Source organism: Pagrus pagrus (genome assembly GCF_965226575.1).
Source record: "Pagrus pagrus genome assembly, chromosome: 11".
Taxonomy (NCBI): domain Eukaryota; kingdom Metazoa; phylum Chordata; class Actinopteri; order Spariformes; family Sparidae; genus Pagrus; species Pagrus pagrus.
The window spans coordinates 6,532,206-6,549,824 of record NC_140195.1 but is presented as its reverse complement, the minus strand read 5'-3'; the positions used below and the strand labels follow the sequence as shown (position 1 = coordinate 6,549,824).

Below are 17,619 nucleotides of genomic sequence, written 5' to 3'. Positions count from 1 at the left end.
ATGTGATTCAAGAATGTAAGTTAAAGTGTACTCAGAGGATTAGGCTTCATCATCAGGCTTAACAAAGAATTTATAGGCTCGGCTAAATTAACCACCGGTTCATGCTCTTTCAACTGTCCCTGACCTAAACCTGCTGCTTTTAGCTAGAAGAATGTGCTTTAGAGTAAACACCTGTGCAGCCTGTTTGTTCTGTTTTTTGTTAGGTTGGACTTTCACACATTTCAGTTAAAGGGTAACTCCACCAGTTTTACAAAGTGCGTTTAGGTCCTGGGGAGTATTACTGCATATGTGGAAAAAGTAGTGTTGGAGCCATTTTTGTATTGTGTTCATTAGTATGTATATAAGTGGTGTGTGTGTGTGTGTGTGTGTGTGTGTTCACTGGCTGTAATTCCCTTTTTGCACAGTGGGTGGTATGTGGAGTTTGGGGAAAGGTACAAGTTGGTGAGGCAGTAACCACAGAGCAGGGTTGTGTTGTTTACCGGAGCGGCACACAGTTTTTGACCGTCAGAAGTATCATGCCATGCAGTCATTTGTTTGTTTTTGCGCAAGTTATAAGTCAATATAAGTGCATGTGGATCGCTGTCTACATTGGCTGGACCTGATGGTGTGTGTTTGTTTCGTCAAGTTAAGCCATTATAAGAAGTATAAAGCCTTCTGTGGCTCCAGAGGAAGCTGCGTGTAATCTGATCAAAATTGTCTCCAGTGATGTCACTCAGTAGCTAAGTTGCATTGTGGGTACTGTAGGCATCAGGTTTTGAAAAGCAGTCCACTGACCTTACTTAACCCTTTGGTCTCATTATGGGCACTTTTCAAACGTGTAATTAACGTGTTTTTTCTTATGCACTATTCTTATGTTGGTTTGTTTGTTTATGGTCTTTAAAAAACCAAACAACAACAAAAAAAACCAACAAAAATATACTTATATAATATAAACATTCAATTCAATCGATTTTAAAAACAAAATAAAAATTGATATGGCAGAATCAGAGACATCATCGTTTTTATTCCACATATTCTCCTTCCTTTTCAAAACCTGATACAAAATGTTTTTAATATAATATATGCACATGGGGAATTATCTAATTAATAATGTTTGTTGTTTCATTTTGCCGACATATTAAGAATAAAAGGTTTTTACAGAGAGGATTATGGATATTTCTTTTTATTACTGTATTAATATGAATATACTGTCAACAGCCATAAGAAATCCATTTCTGCCATGTATTTTTTAGCAATAAAATAACATATAGATCAGGCTATGAATAATATATGAAGAAGCCACTCTGTAAAAAATTTACCTAATAGACAAAAAACAACAATTAACCACTTCTACTGACATTGTATTGCAAGTTTTCCCAGTCATGAGGGGAAAGAAGTGTGGACATTGTGCTCCGACTGTGATCTAAGAACTAGCCGCAGGAAGGTGTTGTTAAACAATTAACACAGTTTAACAGCAGCTTTAGAGTATAAAGTGCGCAGAGTAACTGTCATTCTAGAACAAAAGTATCATGAAAACTGTAAAGCATGCTTTTAGCGTTAGTCAAACTACGCAAAACAACAAACTGAACTGCTGTACTAAAAATGCTTTACTTGAAAGTAATGAATGTATAAGCGGATTTAAGAGATAAAAATAGTGCAATTAGAGAACCAATTTTATTTCAGACACTGATAAAGGTCAATACAAGGGCATGCATTCCTTAATACTCGTCTCCTTCATCGTCGTCGTCTCCCTGACTATCGGTTCCAACCTCCTCATAATCCTTCTCCAGAGCTGCCATGTCCTCTCTGGCCTCGGAGAACTCTCCCTCCTCCATACCCTCACCAACATACCAGTGCACAAAGGCACGCTTAGCATACATCAGATCAAACTTGTGGTCGAGCCGAGCCCAGGCCTCTGCAATAGCGGTGGTGTTGCTCAGCATGCACACAGCCCTCTGGACCTTGGCCAGGTCTCCACCAGGAACTACAGTGGGCGGCTGGTAGTTGATGCCAACCTTGAAACCAGTGGGGCACCAGTCCACAAACTGGATGGTGCGCTTTGTTTTGATGGTGGCAATGGCAGCATTCACATCTTTGGGCACCACATCACCACGGTACAAGAGGCAGCAAGCCATGTACTTGCCGTGGCGAGGGTCGCATTTCACCATCTGATTGGCTGGCTCGAAGCAGGCGTTGGTGATTTCTGACACGGTAAGCTGCTCATGGTAAGCCTTCTCAGCAGAGATGACGGGGGCATAGGTGGCCAGAGGGAAGTGGATACGGGGATATGGCACCAAGTTGGTCTGGAACTCTGTCAGATCAACATTGAGGGCACCATCGAAACGAAGGGAGGCAGTGATGGAGGACACAATCTGACTGATCAACCTGTTCAGGTTAGTGTAACTGGGACGCTCAATATCGAGGTTCCTACGGCAGATATCGTAGATGGCCTCGTTATCTACCATGAAGGCACAGTCAGAGTGCTCCAGGGTGGTGTGGGTGGTGAGGATGGAGTTGTAGGGCTCCACCACAGCGGTGGACACCTGGGGAGCTGGGTAGATGGAGAACTCCAGCTTGGACTTCTTGCCGTAGTCGACAGACAGACGCTCCATCAGCAGGGAGGTGAAACCAGAGCCGGTGCCACCGCCGAAGCTGTGGAAAACCAGGAAGCCCTGAAGGCCAGTGCACTGGTCAGCCTGAGGACAAAGAGAGACAATGATCACATATGAGATAGAGTTATGTCATTTCATTGGTTATTTTTGCAGTTGACTTGTTTTGCTCTGATTTTACCCACCAGTTTGCGGATCCTGTCCAGCACCAAGTCAATGAGCTCTTTGCCGATGGTGTAGTGTCCACGGGCGTAGTTGTTGGCAGCATCCTCCTTGCCAGTGATCAGCTGCTCAGGGTGGAACAGCTGGCGGTAGGTACCAGTGCGCACCTCATCTAAAAAGGAGAAGAAGAAAAGACAAAAAAAACAGACATTGCATAAGTTGTGGTTTAAAATATAAAATCAATTTATATTTCCTAAATGAATGCTCATAGATGAGTCACACTTACCGATGACAGTGGGCTCCAGGTCCACAAAAACAGCTCTGGGGACGTGCTTTCCAGCTCCAGTCTCACTGAAGAAGGTGTTGAAGGAATCATCTCCTCCTCCAATGGTCTTGTCGCTGGGCATCTGCCCGTCCGGCTGGATCCCATGTTCCAGGCAGTAAAGCTCCCAGCAGGCGTTGCCAATCTGGACACCGGCCTGACCAACGTGCACTGAGATACACTCACGCTGTGAAAACAAAAAAGTTCTTAAGTCATTTACACTAAAAATACCTATGGCTGAAGATGTTCTTCTAAAAAGTGTAACCAATTAGATGCCAAAGGCTACCCATCACATGTTCATGACTTTTCTGGGGCTAATGCAAGGATGAGGAGGAGGAGGAGGACAAAGGACTCTTTTGTAAAGAATCAGACACCAGATCATCATGACTAAAGTCACCTGATGACATGTTGCACAAGGATTTACACCCTTTAGTGACAACTATATCACAAAGAGCCTGATTCAGACATACAATGTGCTTGAAGATGAAAGAAAACTCTTGAGAACAAAAAAAAATCCCCAACAGAGTTTTGTGGTGGAACAAAACAAACACACCTGTAGTTCAAGATTTTCATACAAAAGTATCAGACCTCCAAATGTGCAGCATGAAAGATTAATTATAAAGGCTGTTAGTGAATAGGTTTTGTTTGAAAAGCCTTTGGTTGCGGTGTCATAAAGGTCAGGCCACTTCAAACAGGCGGTAAAAAAGAGGAATGTTTCAGGATGAAAGCACATTGAACTTTATGAACTTGCATTTGGGCTGTCTAGACTTAAATTTACCAAATTTACAGTCAAAACAACCCACTGAACACTGCCATGTGATGACACACTTTCCAGCTTAAATCAACAAATAATAAGTGAAGACAAACTATATTTTTATACTCACCATGTTTCCTGAAGCTGATACGTCTGTCAGAGTTTGGACAAAGACAAGAGACTGTTAGCGCTTACAGGCCGGCCTTTATGAATCCTGTGTAAGACGTAACTGATGAGCTCTGCTGGGCGGTGCTCTTTATACTCTCTCTGACGGCGGAAAAGTACTGCTGAATCCCGATTGGTTGCGGTGTTCGCATTGGGGGATTCCTATTGGTTACAAAGCAACCGTCATAATCAGCGATGACAGGCCTTGAGAAAGTGAATAATTGAATACTGCACAGTGGCACAGTGGAAGCACAGTGGAAGAAGTACTCAGCTGTGTTGTTAAGTAACCAAGTACATTTACTCAATTACTGCTCACAAGTACAGTTTTACAATACTTGGGCATTCTTATTATCTAATGCCATAATATAGAATGTTCTGGAAATGGCTCTTCTGCATGATTAATACTATTACATTTGGTACCTCTATATTTTGATGAGTAAGTAAACACTTGAAGACTTTGACTTCGAAATCTTTCTACACTGTGGTATTAGCAGTTTCTGACCTGAGTACTTGTTCCACCACTCAGATCCTTTACTTAAGACATAAATACCAATACAATGGTGTAAAAATACTCAAACCCTCAAGTCCTGCATTCAAAATTCTACTTAGTCTACTTCAGTAAAAGTACACAAGTGTCCATCAGCAAAATTAAGCATCTAAAGTTAAGTGTACCTATATTATCAGGGCATTAGTGACCTATATTTGTCAGTGTATTAATATAATTTTAATTGTGATGCATCTGGTCGAGGTGGAACTGGTTTTAACTTCTTTACATACAGTGAGGTAGTTTCAGTTGTTCCCTATTGAGGCAGTTTTACTTTTACTCCATCACACCATCTTACTGATGTATCTTGCGCTCTCAACCTGTTCCATCCTCCACCAGCACAAATAGGTTCCACATTTACTGAGAAATTGTTCCATTTTGCAGCTATCAGTTTGATAAAAAATTGCTTTTCCCTCCCACAGTAGCTGCATAAAGCTGGGGGCAAGTAACAGGAATGTCAGGATCTGTGGGAAGGATAGTACTTTACTTTGAAATATTGTGTTTATAGTTAAAACATATGTTGTACAACACTGCCCCCAAATGACTGAAGTGAGTGGAGCAGCATGATCATCTTTATAAAGTCAAAGCATTTTAAGATCTTCTTAGTGACAACCACATTCATATAAACATATCTTAGGAAGGTTATGTCAGTCAGGAAGTGGCTTGAAGAAGGGGTGCCTAAACTTATGAACACAGAGGACCCAAACTGAAGCTTAATGCTGAACCACGGGATCCTAAATATTTAAAGAGCATTTCTACTTTAAGAACAAATTAAACGGCATCAACGTTATTGTATATATATTTTTTAAATTTCATTATAACATCTGACAGGCCAAATTGGACCTAATGGTGGGCCAACTTTGGACCACGGGCCCCACTTTGGGCAGACCTGGCTTAGAGGATAGTGTAAGCAGTGAGCAAATGTTATTTTTGACAACAGAGGCACAGATCAGAAACCAAAATAAGGTAATACATGCGTCCTTAACACTCCTGTCCTTCACCATCCACTACCAGACTATCAGCCCCAGTCTCTCCCAGCTAGCATTGCTAATCTCGACGCCAGTCTGACCAACATGGATGGACTCATGCTGGGATGCACAGAAAGAGGATTTGGGTCACAGATTTTTTAACATCTAAGGCCTTCTGTCCACTTAAAAATGCCTCCTGAAAAACAAGTAGTGTCCACACCAAGTACTTTCATTGTTCAAACACGTCTATCTGATGGAGCAACACTTCAGTCTATTTCTATGATAGACTATCTGACTGTGGTTCAGTCTATCATTCATTTTACAGGAAGCCATGTGTTTTCTACTGCAATTTAAGTCATTTTGTGTGCAGGATTACTGTAGTTTGTGGAGATTATCTAGGTCAGGCATGTTACAATGTGCTGTCTTTTCATAAGGCCACATTCAAATTCTCCACTGGGAATAGAGGTCTCACATGAATATTCACATTTGTGCACAATGAACAGTGAGTGAATAGAGACATTTAGATGGCTTGGTTTTTAAAAGACAGTCAGGTCGACGCATAATTCAACACATAATCATCCCTTGAGCCTGGTACAATAAATAACATTCATACTAAATCCACATAAGGGGTCAGGGTGACAAACTAGTAAGTGTGAAGCTAGTGTTCATGCTAAGCTGATTTAACATAGTTATGTGGGAAGAGGATTGGATGTTTGTGGTGAAGGATAACGTAGAAACAAACAACATGCTCTTTTGTTTAACATTAGGCTTATTGACAATAGAATGATTAACGTCCATCCTTTGCTACGATGAGGAGAAGAAAGGGTGATGTCATGTGAGCTCTCTTATTAATTCTCCTTTAATCGGACATTTAAACAATTACTTGAGATTTTCTTTTTAAATTTTACTATCATGATGGCTTGTCGTCATATTATGCGATGTAATGAGACAAGTCAATCTAATGTGAAAAGTGTTTGTGTCTGCTTTGTGTGAAGCTGATCTGCTGATGCACCACTCTCTCCTCTTGAAGAGGATGGCTGACGTACGCACATTAAAAAACTCCTCCTCTGTCTGCTGCAGTAACTGTTTCACATCCAGAACCGGAACAGTCACCATACTGTAACTGAGACGGGAGGACTGAGACTTTCCCCCTAAAATCTAATTTGGAAGTTGTGTTGATGATTTGGTCCAGGGCTGTACAGCATTTACAAGACCAAACCATGTTCTCATTCAGTTTGTTGTCCAGGGGGATTAACAGAGCTTTCTTTCTGTTAGGAGCAGAAATCATGTGGATGTTATGAGCTGGTCAGTAGCAGGGGCTGTGTTTAATGCGGGCCAAATGCCTCTTATATGTATATAACAACGAAGTAGGCACGCATCAAACTCTTGTAAGCTCTTCACACGGATGGAAAGTCAGGTGAAGTTTTGTGGTACAGGAAACATTTCTGGAGCTTCACAGCAAAACAGCGCTACGCCATTCTCCTAAACGACTGAAGTAGCTGGGGACTTGTTTAAAATTGTAAAACGTCGAGTAGGTTAATGACTTCATGTGATCCAGTTCAATACCTGATACTGAACACACACTGGTGACAGATTTTGTGGATAAGTTAGGCAGTAAATAATAAGAGATACACCCTTCTCTTATTAGATCAGATCAGATTAGTCTGTCTCTGTACAGGACAGACGCTGGTGTGAGGTGAGATGATATGACCAAAAAATGCAGCTGAAAAAACACAAGTGAGATGTGGAACCTTGAAGCCTCAAGTGCAAATAAATGGACTTGAAATAGGGACTAGAGTGCCGTGTTGAATGTTAATTGGTGTGCAGCAATTCTTAAAATAAATCCATAATTTCCATATCTGATTACATAAGCCATTACAGACTAAAAGGTCATTTTTCACTCTTCAAAAAAAGAAATGATATAATGACAACACAGACAACTTCATATGTTACGGGAACTTTATTTAGAACATAGCTGAACATAACTGTTTCGTAGACAAACATTTATTTTTGGAATGCCCTTCAGAGAAAATTTGAAGCAGTTGTTACATGTTTAACGAGTGCTTTCTATCCCTTTTAATGCTCCTCTTCCTCAACTCTCAAGAACTCAACAACTTCACACTTAACAACCTGTTCACATCCTTTATGACCCTTTCTATCACAGTGACTTATCAAAATTGACACTCTCAGGAGTTTTAATCTGAACAGCCAAACTGGTAATTAATAGACAAACATTTCTTCTTGGAATGTATCTGAGAACAAATGGAATCACTTATATCATATTTACCTAATGTCCTTATGTCCCATTTTAATATTCCTCTCCTTCCTCCTCTCCCTCACCCTCAACTGAGTCGACACCAACCTCCTCATAATCCTTCTCCAGAGCTGCCATGTCCTCTCTGGCCTCGGAGAACTCTCCCTCCTCCATACCCTCACCAACATACCAGTGCACAAAGGCACGCTTAGCATACATCAGATCAAATTTGTGGTCGAGCCGAGCCCAGGCCTCTGCAATAGCGGTGGTGTTGCTCAGCATGCACACAGCCCTCTGGACCTTGGCCAGGTCTCCACCAGGAACTACAGTGGGCGGCTGGTAGTTGATGCCAACCTTGAAACCAGTGGGGCACCAGTCCACAAACTGGATGGTGCGCTTTGTTTTGATGGTAGCAATGGCAGCATTCACATCTTTGGGCACCACATCACCACGATACAAGAGGCAGCAAGCCATGTACTTGCCGTGGCGAGGGTCACATTTCACCATCTGATTGGCTGGCTCGAAGCAGGCGTTGGTGATTTCTGACACGGTAAGCTGCTCATGGTAAGCCTTCTCAGCAGAGATGACGGGGGCATAGGTGGCCAGAGGGAAGTGGATACGAGGATATGGCACCAAGTTGGTCTGGAACTCTGTCAGATCAACATTGAGGGCACCATCGAAACGAAGGGAGGCAGTGATGGAGGACACAATCTGACTCATCAACCTGTTCAGGTTGGTGTAACTGGGACGCTCAATGTCGAGGTTCCTACGGCAGATATCGTAGATGGCCTCATTATCTACCATGAAGGCACAGTCAGAGTGCTCCAGGGTGGTGTGGGTGGTGAGAATGGCATTGTAGGGCTCCACTACAGCGGTGGACACCTGGGGAGCGGGGTAGATGGAGAACTCCAGCTTGGACTTCTTGCCGTAGTCCACAGACAGACGCTCCATCAGCAGGGAGGTGAAACCAGAGCCGGTGCCACCTCCGAAGCTGTGGAAAACCAGAAAGCCCTGAAGGCCAGTGCACTGGTCAGCCTGAGGACAGAGAGAGACAATGATCACATACCAGATAGAGTTATGTCATTTAATTGGTTATTCTCGAGCCAAATTTGCAATGAACTCGTTCTGCTCTGATTTTACCCACCAGTTTGCGGATCCTGTCCAGCACCTGGTCGATGATCTCTTTGCCAATGGTGTAGTGTCCACGGGCGTAGTTGTTGGCAGCATCCTCCTTGCCAGTGATCAGCTGCTCAGGGTGGAACAGCTGGCGGTAGGTACCAGTGCGCACCTCATCTAAAAAGGAGAAGGAGAAAAAAAAAAAAAAACAGACTTTGCATGAGATTGGTTTACAATTATTAGGCATTTCCTAAATGAATGCTCATATAGGAGGAGTGACACTTACCGATGACAGTGGGCTCCAGGTCCACCAAAACAGCTCTGGGGACGTGCTTTCCAGCTCCAGTCTCACTGAAGAAGGTGTTGAAAGAATCATCTCCCCCTCCGATGGTCTTGTCACTGGGCATCCGTCCGTCCGGCTGGATCCCATGTTCCAGGCAGTAAAGCTCCCAGCAGGCGTTGCCAATCTGGACACCAGCCTGACCAACGTGCACTGAGATACACTCACGCTGTGGAAGGGGGAAAAAAAGACAGGAAATTATAATAAAAATATGCCAGACTGTTTAAAAGGCTGTCTGAAGAAGTTCTAGTAGAAACTGTAACTAATCAGACACTGAAGCCTACTTATCACATGTTGAGGACTTCTCTACAGCTAGTGCAAGATCTGAGGAGGAAAAACGCTCTTTTGTAGAGAACCAGAGACTAGATCATCATGACTAATCCTGTCACCTTATGACATGTTGCACAGTCTGTCAACCTGTGAACAGAACACCCTACAGAAAACAATATATGGTAGTGTACTGGACAAACATTATTCACCATAATCTGAGTGGTTTCCCTCTCTCTGACAATTGACTGCTGGGCAATGCCCCATTGTAAGCGTTAGTGTGTAACCATGACAACGGAGAGTTGGGAGGGGCGAAGGTTAGCAGTTTTCCCGCTTTCAGAGTTCCGGTTTTTGTCAGAATTAACGGCTAAATAAACTTAGTCAAAGAGAGAAGTTGTTCGCCACAGAGAGGCTGATTATTCAGACTAACGTATTTAAAGAAAAAAGAAAATCATCTAATGAGAACAAAAGAAAATCCCCATCAAAGTTCTGTGGTACAACAAAACAAACACACATGTAGTTAAAGATTTATATTCAAAAAAGGTAGCAGACCTCGACAATATACCATAAAATATCAAATATGTTAATGAATAAACCTGCGGTTGCAGTGTCATGAAGGCAAAGCCCCTTCAAACAGGCGGTAAAAAGAGGACTGTTTCAGGCTTAGAGCACATTGACCTCCGACGACGGGATAAACCAGAAACCGTCAGCCCGACTGAGCGTTTAAACAGTGAACAATTTCTGGGCTGCGCCCCGTAGAGTGACACATTTATCACCAAAGTTACAGTCAAAACGACCCCTTGAAGACGAAATTTAACCGTCTTCCATCTTAATTTTTTCTTTCCAATCAAGACTAGATTGTAAACCATTAATGCTGCTTCTTTCAGTTGATAACGGTTAGTTCAGTTGGGCTGCCTGCCACTCCATGACCCACTTTATAGATTTGAAAATGTCCTAAAATTAACACATTATAACTAAAGAAACATATTTTCGTACTCACCATGTTTTCTGAACGTGATGGGTTTGTTGCTTAAATTAACAAATTGGAAGAGACTAGTTATCTCTTACAAGTGCGACCTTAACGACTCCTTTGGAAAACGTAACTGCGGAGGTAATGGTGGGCGGGGCATTTTATACCGTCTAAACGGCGGGAATATGCTGGTAAATCCGATTGGTTGCCAGAGTCACATGGGGGATTCCTATTGGCTAAAAGGAAACAGTCAGCTTCCGCGATGACATGAGTTCTGTGTGTGTCAGGTGCCTTCATGTGCTATGGTATTTATGGTAAATACCAAAAGACGACGTGAAAAGTGCACATGAACACCCTCTCATGTGGTATTTTCCACTGGGCAACTCGTAGAATTTTTTGATGCCCGAGTTGCCGAGATGAGATAACCTTTCACCTTTTCAACATGGCGGCGAGCAACGGAAGATTCGTGAATGGTAAGCAATGTACACTGCTAAACGTGTTTTGCTACTGTTAGTGGATAGTTTTTGTAGCCTATAAAGTGTTGCTCCATTGACAATTGTAATATGATGCGTTAACACTCGGTGTCAGTTTTTAAAATACCGTTATGGTTTGGTTTTACCTCCCCAGAGCAGATGCTAACAAGCCTGAATCTGTGTGTCCACCATCTTTATTTTCTCTGTACAACAACAAAATACCATCTGTACCATAGCACATGAAGGCAGCATCAGTAACGGACAGTGTGCTGTGTTCAGACAAGAAGTGAATACATTTTAAAGGGATATTTATTACCGAGGTGAAGTTAGTTTTAGGTCGGATATTGGACAGACATTCACCCCGGAGACTCCCGGCGGCGTCTCTTCTTCAGTTTCACCCAGTGTTGGCAGCAGGAGGGCGGTTAGCTCGCCTCCTAGTACATTACTGCGGTTAAGGTCGCCTTCACTCCGATCTCCGTGGTCAAATCCGCCGCACCTAAATTTCGAGTGTACAAGTATTCTCAGCATTATGGTAAATGCGGAGAAAGAGCGTATTCACTTTCGGGTTTCAAAATAAAGGTATTAAGAACAGTAAGCTATATATCGAACCTGCATTTGAAATAAAAATAAGTTACATTAAAGTGTTTCATGCGCCCATGATGAATAAAAAACACTTATAATTTTTTCACTGCACCAATGTGGCGAAATTCAACAATAAATGTCCCATATTTATACCTCCAGATTCCATATTGTCTTATATTTGACTTACTGTAAAAACACTTTGCTCAATAATTCCTGGCTGTGGATGGTATATTTGACTTCTACACATAATTGACTACAAGTATGCTTAATATCAAACATTTTTGATGCACCATTGTAGAGAAATTCAACATTAAAATAAATGAAGGTATAAAAGTCCCATATTTATACATATATAGTATATAGTTATTGAGCAAAGTGTTTTTTACAGTAGCTCAAATATATGAAAATATGCCACTTGGAGATACAAATATGTGACTTTTATTGTTGAATTTCTCCACATTGGTGCAGTAAAAATGTTTGATATCAAGTATACTTGTATACTTCTATGTGTAGAAGTCACTACCACCCATGGCCAGGAATTATTGAGTAATGAGTTTTTACAGTTCGTCAAATATAAGAAAACATGCAATCTGCAGGTATATTTATGTGACTTTTATTTTGGCATTTCTCCACATTGGTGCAGTAAAAAAAAAAAAAAAAGTTTTTTATTCATCATGAAACACTTTAATGTACCATATTTAATTTAAATGTAGCTTCGATATATAGCTTACTATTCTTAATGCCTTTATTTTGAAAACCGGAAGTAAATACGCTATTTCTCCGCATTTACCATAATCGGAGTGATGGCTGGCTTGACTGCAGTTCTCAACCTGTTCCATCCTCCACCAGCACAAATAGGTTCCACATTTACTGAGAAATTGTTCCATTTTGCAGCTATCAGCTTGATAAAAACTTGCTGCAGTAGCTGCATAAAGCTGGGGGCAAGTAACAGGAATGTCAGGATCTGTGGGAAAGGATAGTACTTTACTTTGAAATATTGTGTTTATAGTTAAAACATATGTTGTACAACACTGCCCCCAAATGACTGAAGTGAGTGGAGCAGCATGATCATCTTTATAAAGTCAAAGCATTTTAAGATCTTCTTAGTGACAACCACATTCATATAAACATATCTTAGGAAAGTTATGTCAGTCAGGAAGTGGCTTGAAGAAGGGGTGCCTAAACTTATGAACACAGAGGACCCAAACTGAAGCTTAATGCTGAACCACGGGATCCTAAATATTTAAAGAGCATTTCTACTTTAAGAACAAATTAAACGGCATAAACGTTATTGTATATATATATTTTAAATTTCATTATAACATCTGACAGGCCAAATTGGACCTCATGGTGGGCCAACTTTGGACCACGGGCCCCACTTTGGGCAAACCTGGCTTAGAGGATAGTGTGAGCAGTGAGCAAATGTTATTTTTTGACAACAGAGGCACAGATCAGAAACCAAAATAAGGGAATACATGCGTCTTGAACACTCCTGTCCTTCATCATCCACTACCAGACTATCAGCCCCAGTCTCTCCCAGCTGGCATTGCTAATCTCGACGCCAGTCTGACCAACATGGATGGACTCATGCTGGGATGCACAGAAAGAGGATTTGGGTCACAGATTTTTTAACATCTAAGGCCTTCTGTCCACTTAAAAATGCCTCCTGAAAAACAAGGAGTGTCCACGATTATTGACGATTGAATGATAAACATCCATCATTTGCTACGATGAGGAGAAGAAAGGGTGATGTCATGTGAGCTCCCTTATTAATTCTCCTTTAATTGGACACTCAAACAATTACTCAAGATTTTCTTTTCAAATTTTACTATCATGATGGCTTGTCGTCATATTATGCGATGTAATGAGACAAGTCAATCTAATGTGAAAAGTGTTTGTGTCTGCTTTGTGTGAAGCTGATCTGCTGATGCACCACTCTCTCCTCTTGAAGAGGATGGCTGACGTACGCACATTAAAAAACTCCTCCTCTGTCTGCTGCAGTAACTGTTTCACATCCAGAACCGGAACAGTCACCATACTGTAACTGAGACGGGAGGACTGAGACTTTCCCCCTTAAATCTCATTTGGAAGTTGTGTTGATGATTTGGTCAAGGGCTGTACAGCATTTACAAGACCAAACCATGTTCTCATTCAGTTTGTTGTCCAGGGGGATTAACAGAGCTTTCTTTCTGTTAGGAGAGGAAATCATGTGGATGTTATGAGCTGGTCAGTAGCAGGGGCTGTGTTTAATGCGGGCCAAATGCCTCTTATATGTTATATAACAACGAAGTAGGCGTAGTTGAGAATAAGAAAATTCAGACATGCATCAAACTCTTGTAAGCTCTTCACACGGATGGAAAGTCAGGTGAAGTTTTGTGGTACACGAAACATTTCTGTAGCTTCACAGCAAAACAGCGCTACGCCATTCTCCTTAACGACTGAAGTAGCTGGGGACTTGTTTGAAATTGTAAAACGTCGAGTAGGTTAATGACTTCATGTGATCCAGTTCAATACCTGATACTGAACACACACTGGTGACAGATTTTGTGGATAAGTTAGGCAGTAAATAATAAGAGATACACCCTTCTCTTATTAGATCAGATCAGATTAGTCTGTCTCTGTACAGGACAGACGCTGGTGTGAGGTGAGATGATATGACCAAAAAATACAGCTGAAAAAACACAAGTGAGATGTGGAACCTTGAAGCCTCAAGTGCAAATAAATGGACTTGAAATAGGGACTAGAGTGCCGTGTTGAATGTTAATTGGTGTGCAGCAATTCTCAAAATAAATCCATAATTTCCATATCTGATTACATAAGCCATTACAGACTAAAGGTCATTTTTCACTCTTCAAAAAAAGAAATATAATGACAACACAGACAACTTCATATGTTACGGGAACTTTATTTAGAACATAGCTGAACATAACTGTTTCGTAGACAAACATTTATTTTTGGAATGCCCTTCAGAGAAAATTTGAAGCAGTTGTTACAACTGAGTGCTTTCTATCCCTTTTAATGCTCCTCTTCCTCAACTCTCAAGAACTCAACAACTTCACACCTAACAACCTGTTCACATCCTTTATGACCCTTTCTATCACAGTGACTTATCAAAATTGACACTCAGGAGTTTTAATCTGAACAGCCAAACTGGTAATTAATAGACAAACATTTCTTCTTGGAATGTATCTGAGAACAAATGGAATCACTTATATCATATTTACCTAATGTCCTTATGTCCCATTTTAATATTCCTCTCCTTCCTCCTCTCCCTCACCCTCAACTGAGTCTACACCAACCTCCTCATAATCCTTCTCCAGAGCTGCCATGTCCTCTCTGGCCTCAGAGAACTCTCCCTCCTCCATACCCTCACCCACATACCAGTGAACAAAGGCACGCTTAGCATACATCAGATCAAACTTGTGGTCGAGCCGAGCCCAGGCCTCTGCAATAGCGGTGGTGTTGCTCAGCATGCACACAGCCCTCTGGACCTTGGCCAGGTCTCCACCAGGAACTACAGTGGGTGGCTGGTAGTTGATGCCAACCTTGAAACCAGTGGGGCACCAGTCCACAAACTGGATGGTGCGCTTGGTTTTGATGGTGGCAATGGCAGCATTAACATCTTTGGGCACCACATCACCACGATACAAGAGGCAGCAAGCCATGTACTTGCCGTGGCGAGGGTCACATTTCACCATCTGATTGGCTGGCTCGAAGCAGGCGTTGGTGATTTCAGACACTGAGAGCTGCTCATGGTAAGCCTTCTCAGCAGAGATGACAGGGGCATAGGTGGCCAGAGGGAAGTGGATACGGGGATATGGCACCAAGTTGGTCTGGAACTCTGTCAGATCAACATTGAGGGCACCATCGAAACGAAGGGAGGCAGTGATGGAGGACACAATCTGACCAATTAGCCTGTTCAAGTTGGTGTAACTGGGACGCTCGATATCGAGGTTCCTACGGCAGATATCGTAGATGGCCTCGTTATCTACCATGAAGGCACAGTCAGAGTGCTCCAGGGTGGTGTGGGTGGTGAGGATGGAGTTGTAGGGCTCCACCACAGCGGTGGACACCTGGGGAGCTGGGTAGATGGAGAACTCCAGCTTGGACTTCTTGCCGTAGTCGACAGACAGACGCTCCATCAGCAGGGAGGTGAAACCAGAGCCGGTGCCACCGCCGAAGCTGTGGAAAACCAGGAAGCCCTGAAGGCCAGTGCACTGGTCAGCCTGAGGACAGAGAGAGACAATGATCACATATGAGATAGAGTTATGTCATTTCATTGGTTATTTTTGCAATTTACTTGTTCTGCTCTGATTTCACCCACCAGTTTGCGGATCCTGTCTAGCACCAGATCGATGATCTCTTTGCCGATGGTGTAGTGTCCACGGGCGTAGTTGTTGGCAGCATCCTCCTTGCCAGTGATCAGCTGCTCAGGGTGGAAGAGCTGGCGGTAGGTACCAGTGCGCACCTCATCTAAAAAGGAGACAAAAACAGACATTGCATCAGATTGGGATAAAAAATTACAAGATATTTTCTAAATTAATGCTCATCTAGAGGAGTCACACTTACCGATGACAGTGGGCTCCAGGTCTACAAAAACAGCTCTGGGGACGTGCTTTCCAGCTCCAGTCTCACTGAAGAAGGTGTTGAAGGAGTCATCTCCTCCTCCGATGGTCTTGTCACTGGGCATCTGCCCGTCCGGCTGGATCCCATGTTCCAGGCAGTAAAGCTCCCAGCAGGCGTTGCCAATCTGGACACCGGCCTGACCGACGTGGATGGAGATACACTCACGCTGTGGAAGGAAAAAACAAGGAGGTTGTTTACCTGATATGTATTTTTTATGTATTATGATCATGTTATTTAAATTCTACAGCTTTGTAAATCATTTTTAAGTCACACAGGCTCACTCTGAGATGTACTGGATGAAGAAGTGGTGGACAAAATATCCTTCCTGAGAATATAAATTGAGCAGCTCTTTATTTGAGCTTTAAAGGCAGTAGAAATGTTATTTGATAAGCAAAAAACATCCAAATTCAGTCCAACGGTCGAAACTTTTTTTCTGGCGCACTGCCTTGTGTCTACGCTGGGTACCACGTTGCTACGCGACAGGCGCTACGCGACAGGCGCTCCGCTCTGGTGTGAGAACTTAAAAAACCCCAGTTAATCTATAAACCCACAGATACCGAGAAACGCTCGTTTTGGTCACAGAGATTGTAAAATAATGGCTAGTTATCCGGGGCCAACTCAGCAGTATCCATTACAATCATGAATTTTTAATGCTGACAGAGCACCTCACCCATTAACCCCCTCCGGCTAGGGTTTCTCTGGCTGTGACATTTGAAGACGGGTACCGCTTATGCGCATCCTCCCTGCCAGTATTGAATTAACGTTACAGGGCAGTGCTGTCACGAGCAGTGATGACCGGAGCTTAGTCATGCCGAAGGGAGAGCATAAAATACGACGGCTGGACGATAGCCTGACTCCACATTATTCATTCTGTCCACACTGCAATCTGTTGAGAAAACCCCTATTTTATTCCCGCCACGTAGCAAGCTTGCCCATCCAAGACCACCAGAACCTCACATTATAACATTAAATCGACTTTAGGTGACGTTTAAAAAAAAACGCTCTTCCATTAACGCTGAGCCATCGTCCTCTCCTCCTCATCCAATCAAGTCACGTCAATTAAAAAAGTGAAAGCAACATGTAAACCTCAAATATGTCTGTTTACCAAAGTTTAGACAAGTTCTTACCATTTTGTTCTGATGTTGTTGCGGTAAAAGGTTGCAGGAACTCCTTGACAGAGTATCTTACAATTCGACAGTTATGGGGTCGATGTAAGAGATAATGGCGAACATGAGGATGGACAGCGGTATATATGCAAGTGCGGCGCTCGCGCCGGTGCCTGCTGTGTCGCCATTGGTCAACTCCCTGTCAGTCTGGCGTTCGAAGCTGTCCGCGGCTTTCTATTGGATGAGCGCGTCTCTCGCCACAAGGACCGCCTCCCAGACCCCACCCGTATCCCGTCATCCTCTGGTTATTGTGCTGTAAGCATGGCGCTTGTCATTGTAAGGAAAATGCTGCGTAATTTTAGGCATGCCGATACCAGACAGA

General features: G+C 42.7%; 3 protein-coding genes across 4 annotated transcripts; all 3 read right to left on the bottom strand.

Annotated features, from left to right (window-relative positions):
* Positions 1-1,682: 1,682 nt before the first annotated feature.
* LOC311265637 (tubulin alpha-1C chain-like) lies at positions 1,683-4,032 on the bottom strand. Its single transcript, XM_084367516.1, has 4 exons — positions 3,957-4,032; positions 3,037-3,259; positions 2,774-2,922; positions 1,683-2,675 (listed from the first exon to the last, which is right to left on the bottom strand). The coding sequence occupies exons 1-4, from the start codon at positions 3,957-3,959 to the stop codon at positions 1,698-1,700; spliced, it is 1,353 nt and encodes a 450-aa protein (XP_084223642.1). The 5' UTR covers positions 3,960-4,032; the 3' UTR covers positions 1,683-1,697.
* Positions 4,033-7,448: 3,416 nt separating this feature from the next.
* Positions 7,449-10,591, bottom strand: LOC311264623 (tubulin alpha chain-like). The gene is made up of 4 exons (XM_084365639.1): positions 10,481-10,591; positions 9,160-9,382; positions 8,902-9,050; positions 7,449-8,792 (listed from the first exon to the last, which is right to left on the bottom strand). Exons 1-4 carry the CDS (start codon positions 10,481-10,483, stop codon positions 7,812-7,814), a joined length of 1,356 nt encoding a protein of 451 aa, XP_084221765.1. The 5' UTR covers positions 10,484-10,591; the 3' UTR covers positions 7,449-7,811.
* Positions 10,592-14,394: 3,803 nt separating this feature from the next.
* LOC311265501 (tubulin alpha-1A chain) lies at positions 14,395-17,368 on the bottom strand. 2 transcript variants are annotated; one of them, XM_084367202.1, is made up of 4 exons: positions 17,259-17,368; positions 16,075-16,297; positions 15,830-15,978; positions 14,395-15,731 (listed from the first exon to the last, which is right to left on the bottom strand). In XM_084367202.1, exons 1-4 carry the CDS (start codon positions 17,259-17,261, stop codon positions 14,751-14,753), a joined length of 1,356 nt encoding a protein of 451 aa, XP_084223328.1. In that variant the 5' UTR covers positions 17,262-17,368; the 3' UTR covers positions 14,395-14,750. The 2 variants fall into 2 exon arrangements, with proteins under 2 accessions (XP_084223328.1, XP_084223329.1); XM_084367203.1 differs by lacking the exon at positions 17,259-17,368 and adding an exon at positions 16,413-16,522.
* Positions 17,369-17,619: the final 251 nt, after the last annotated feature.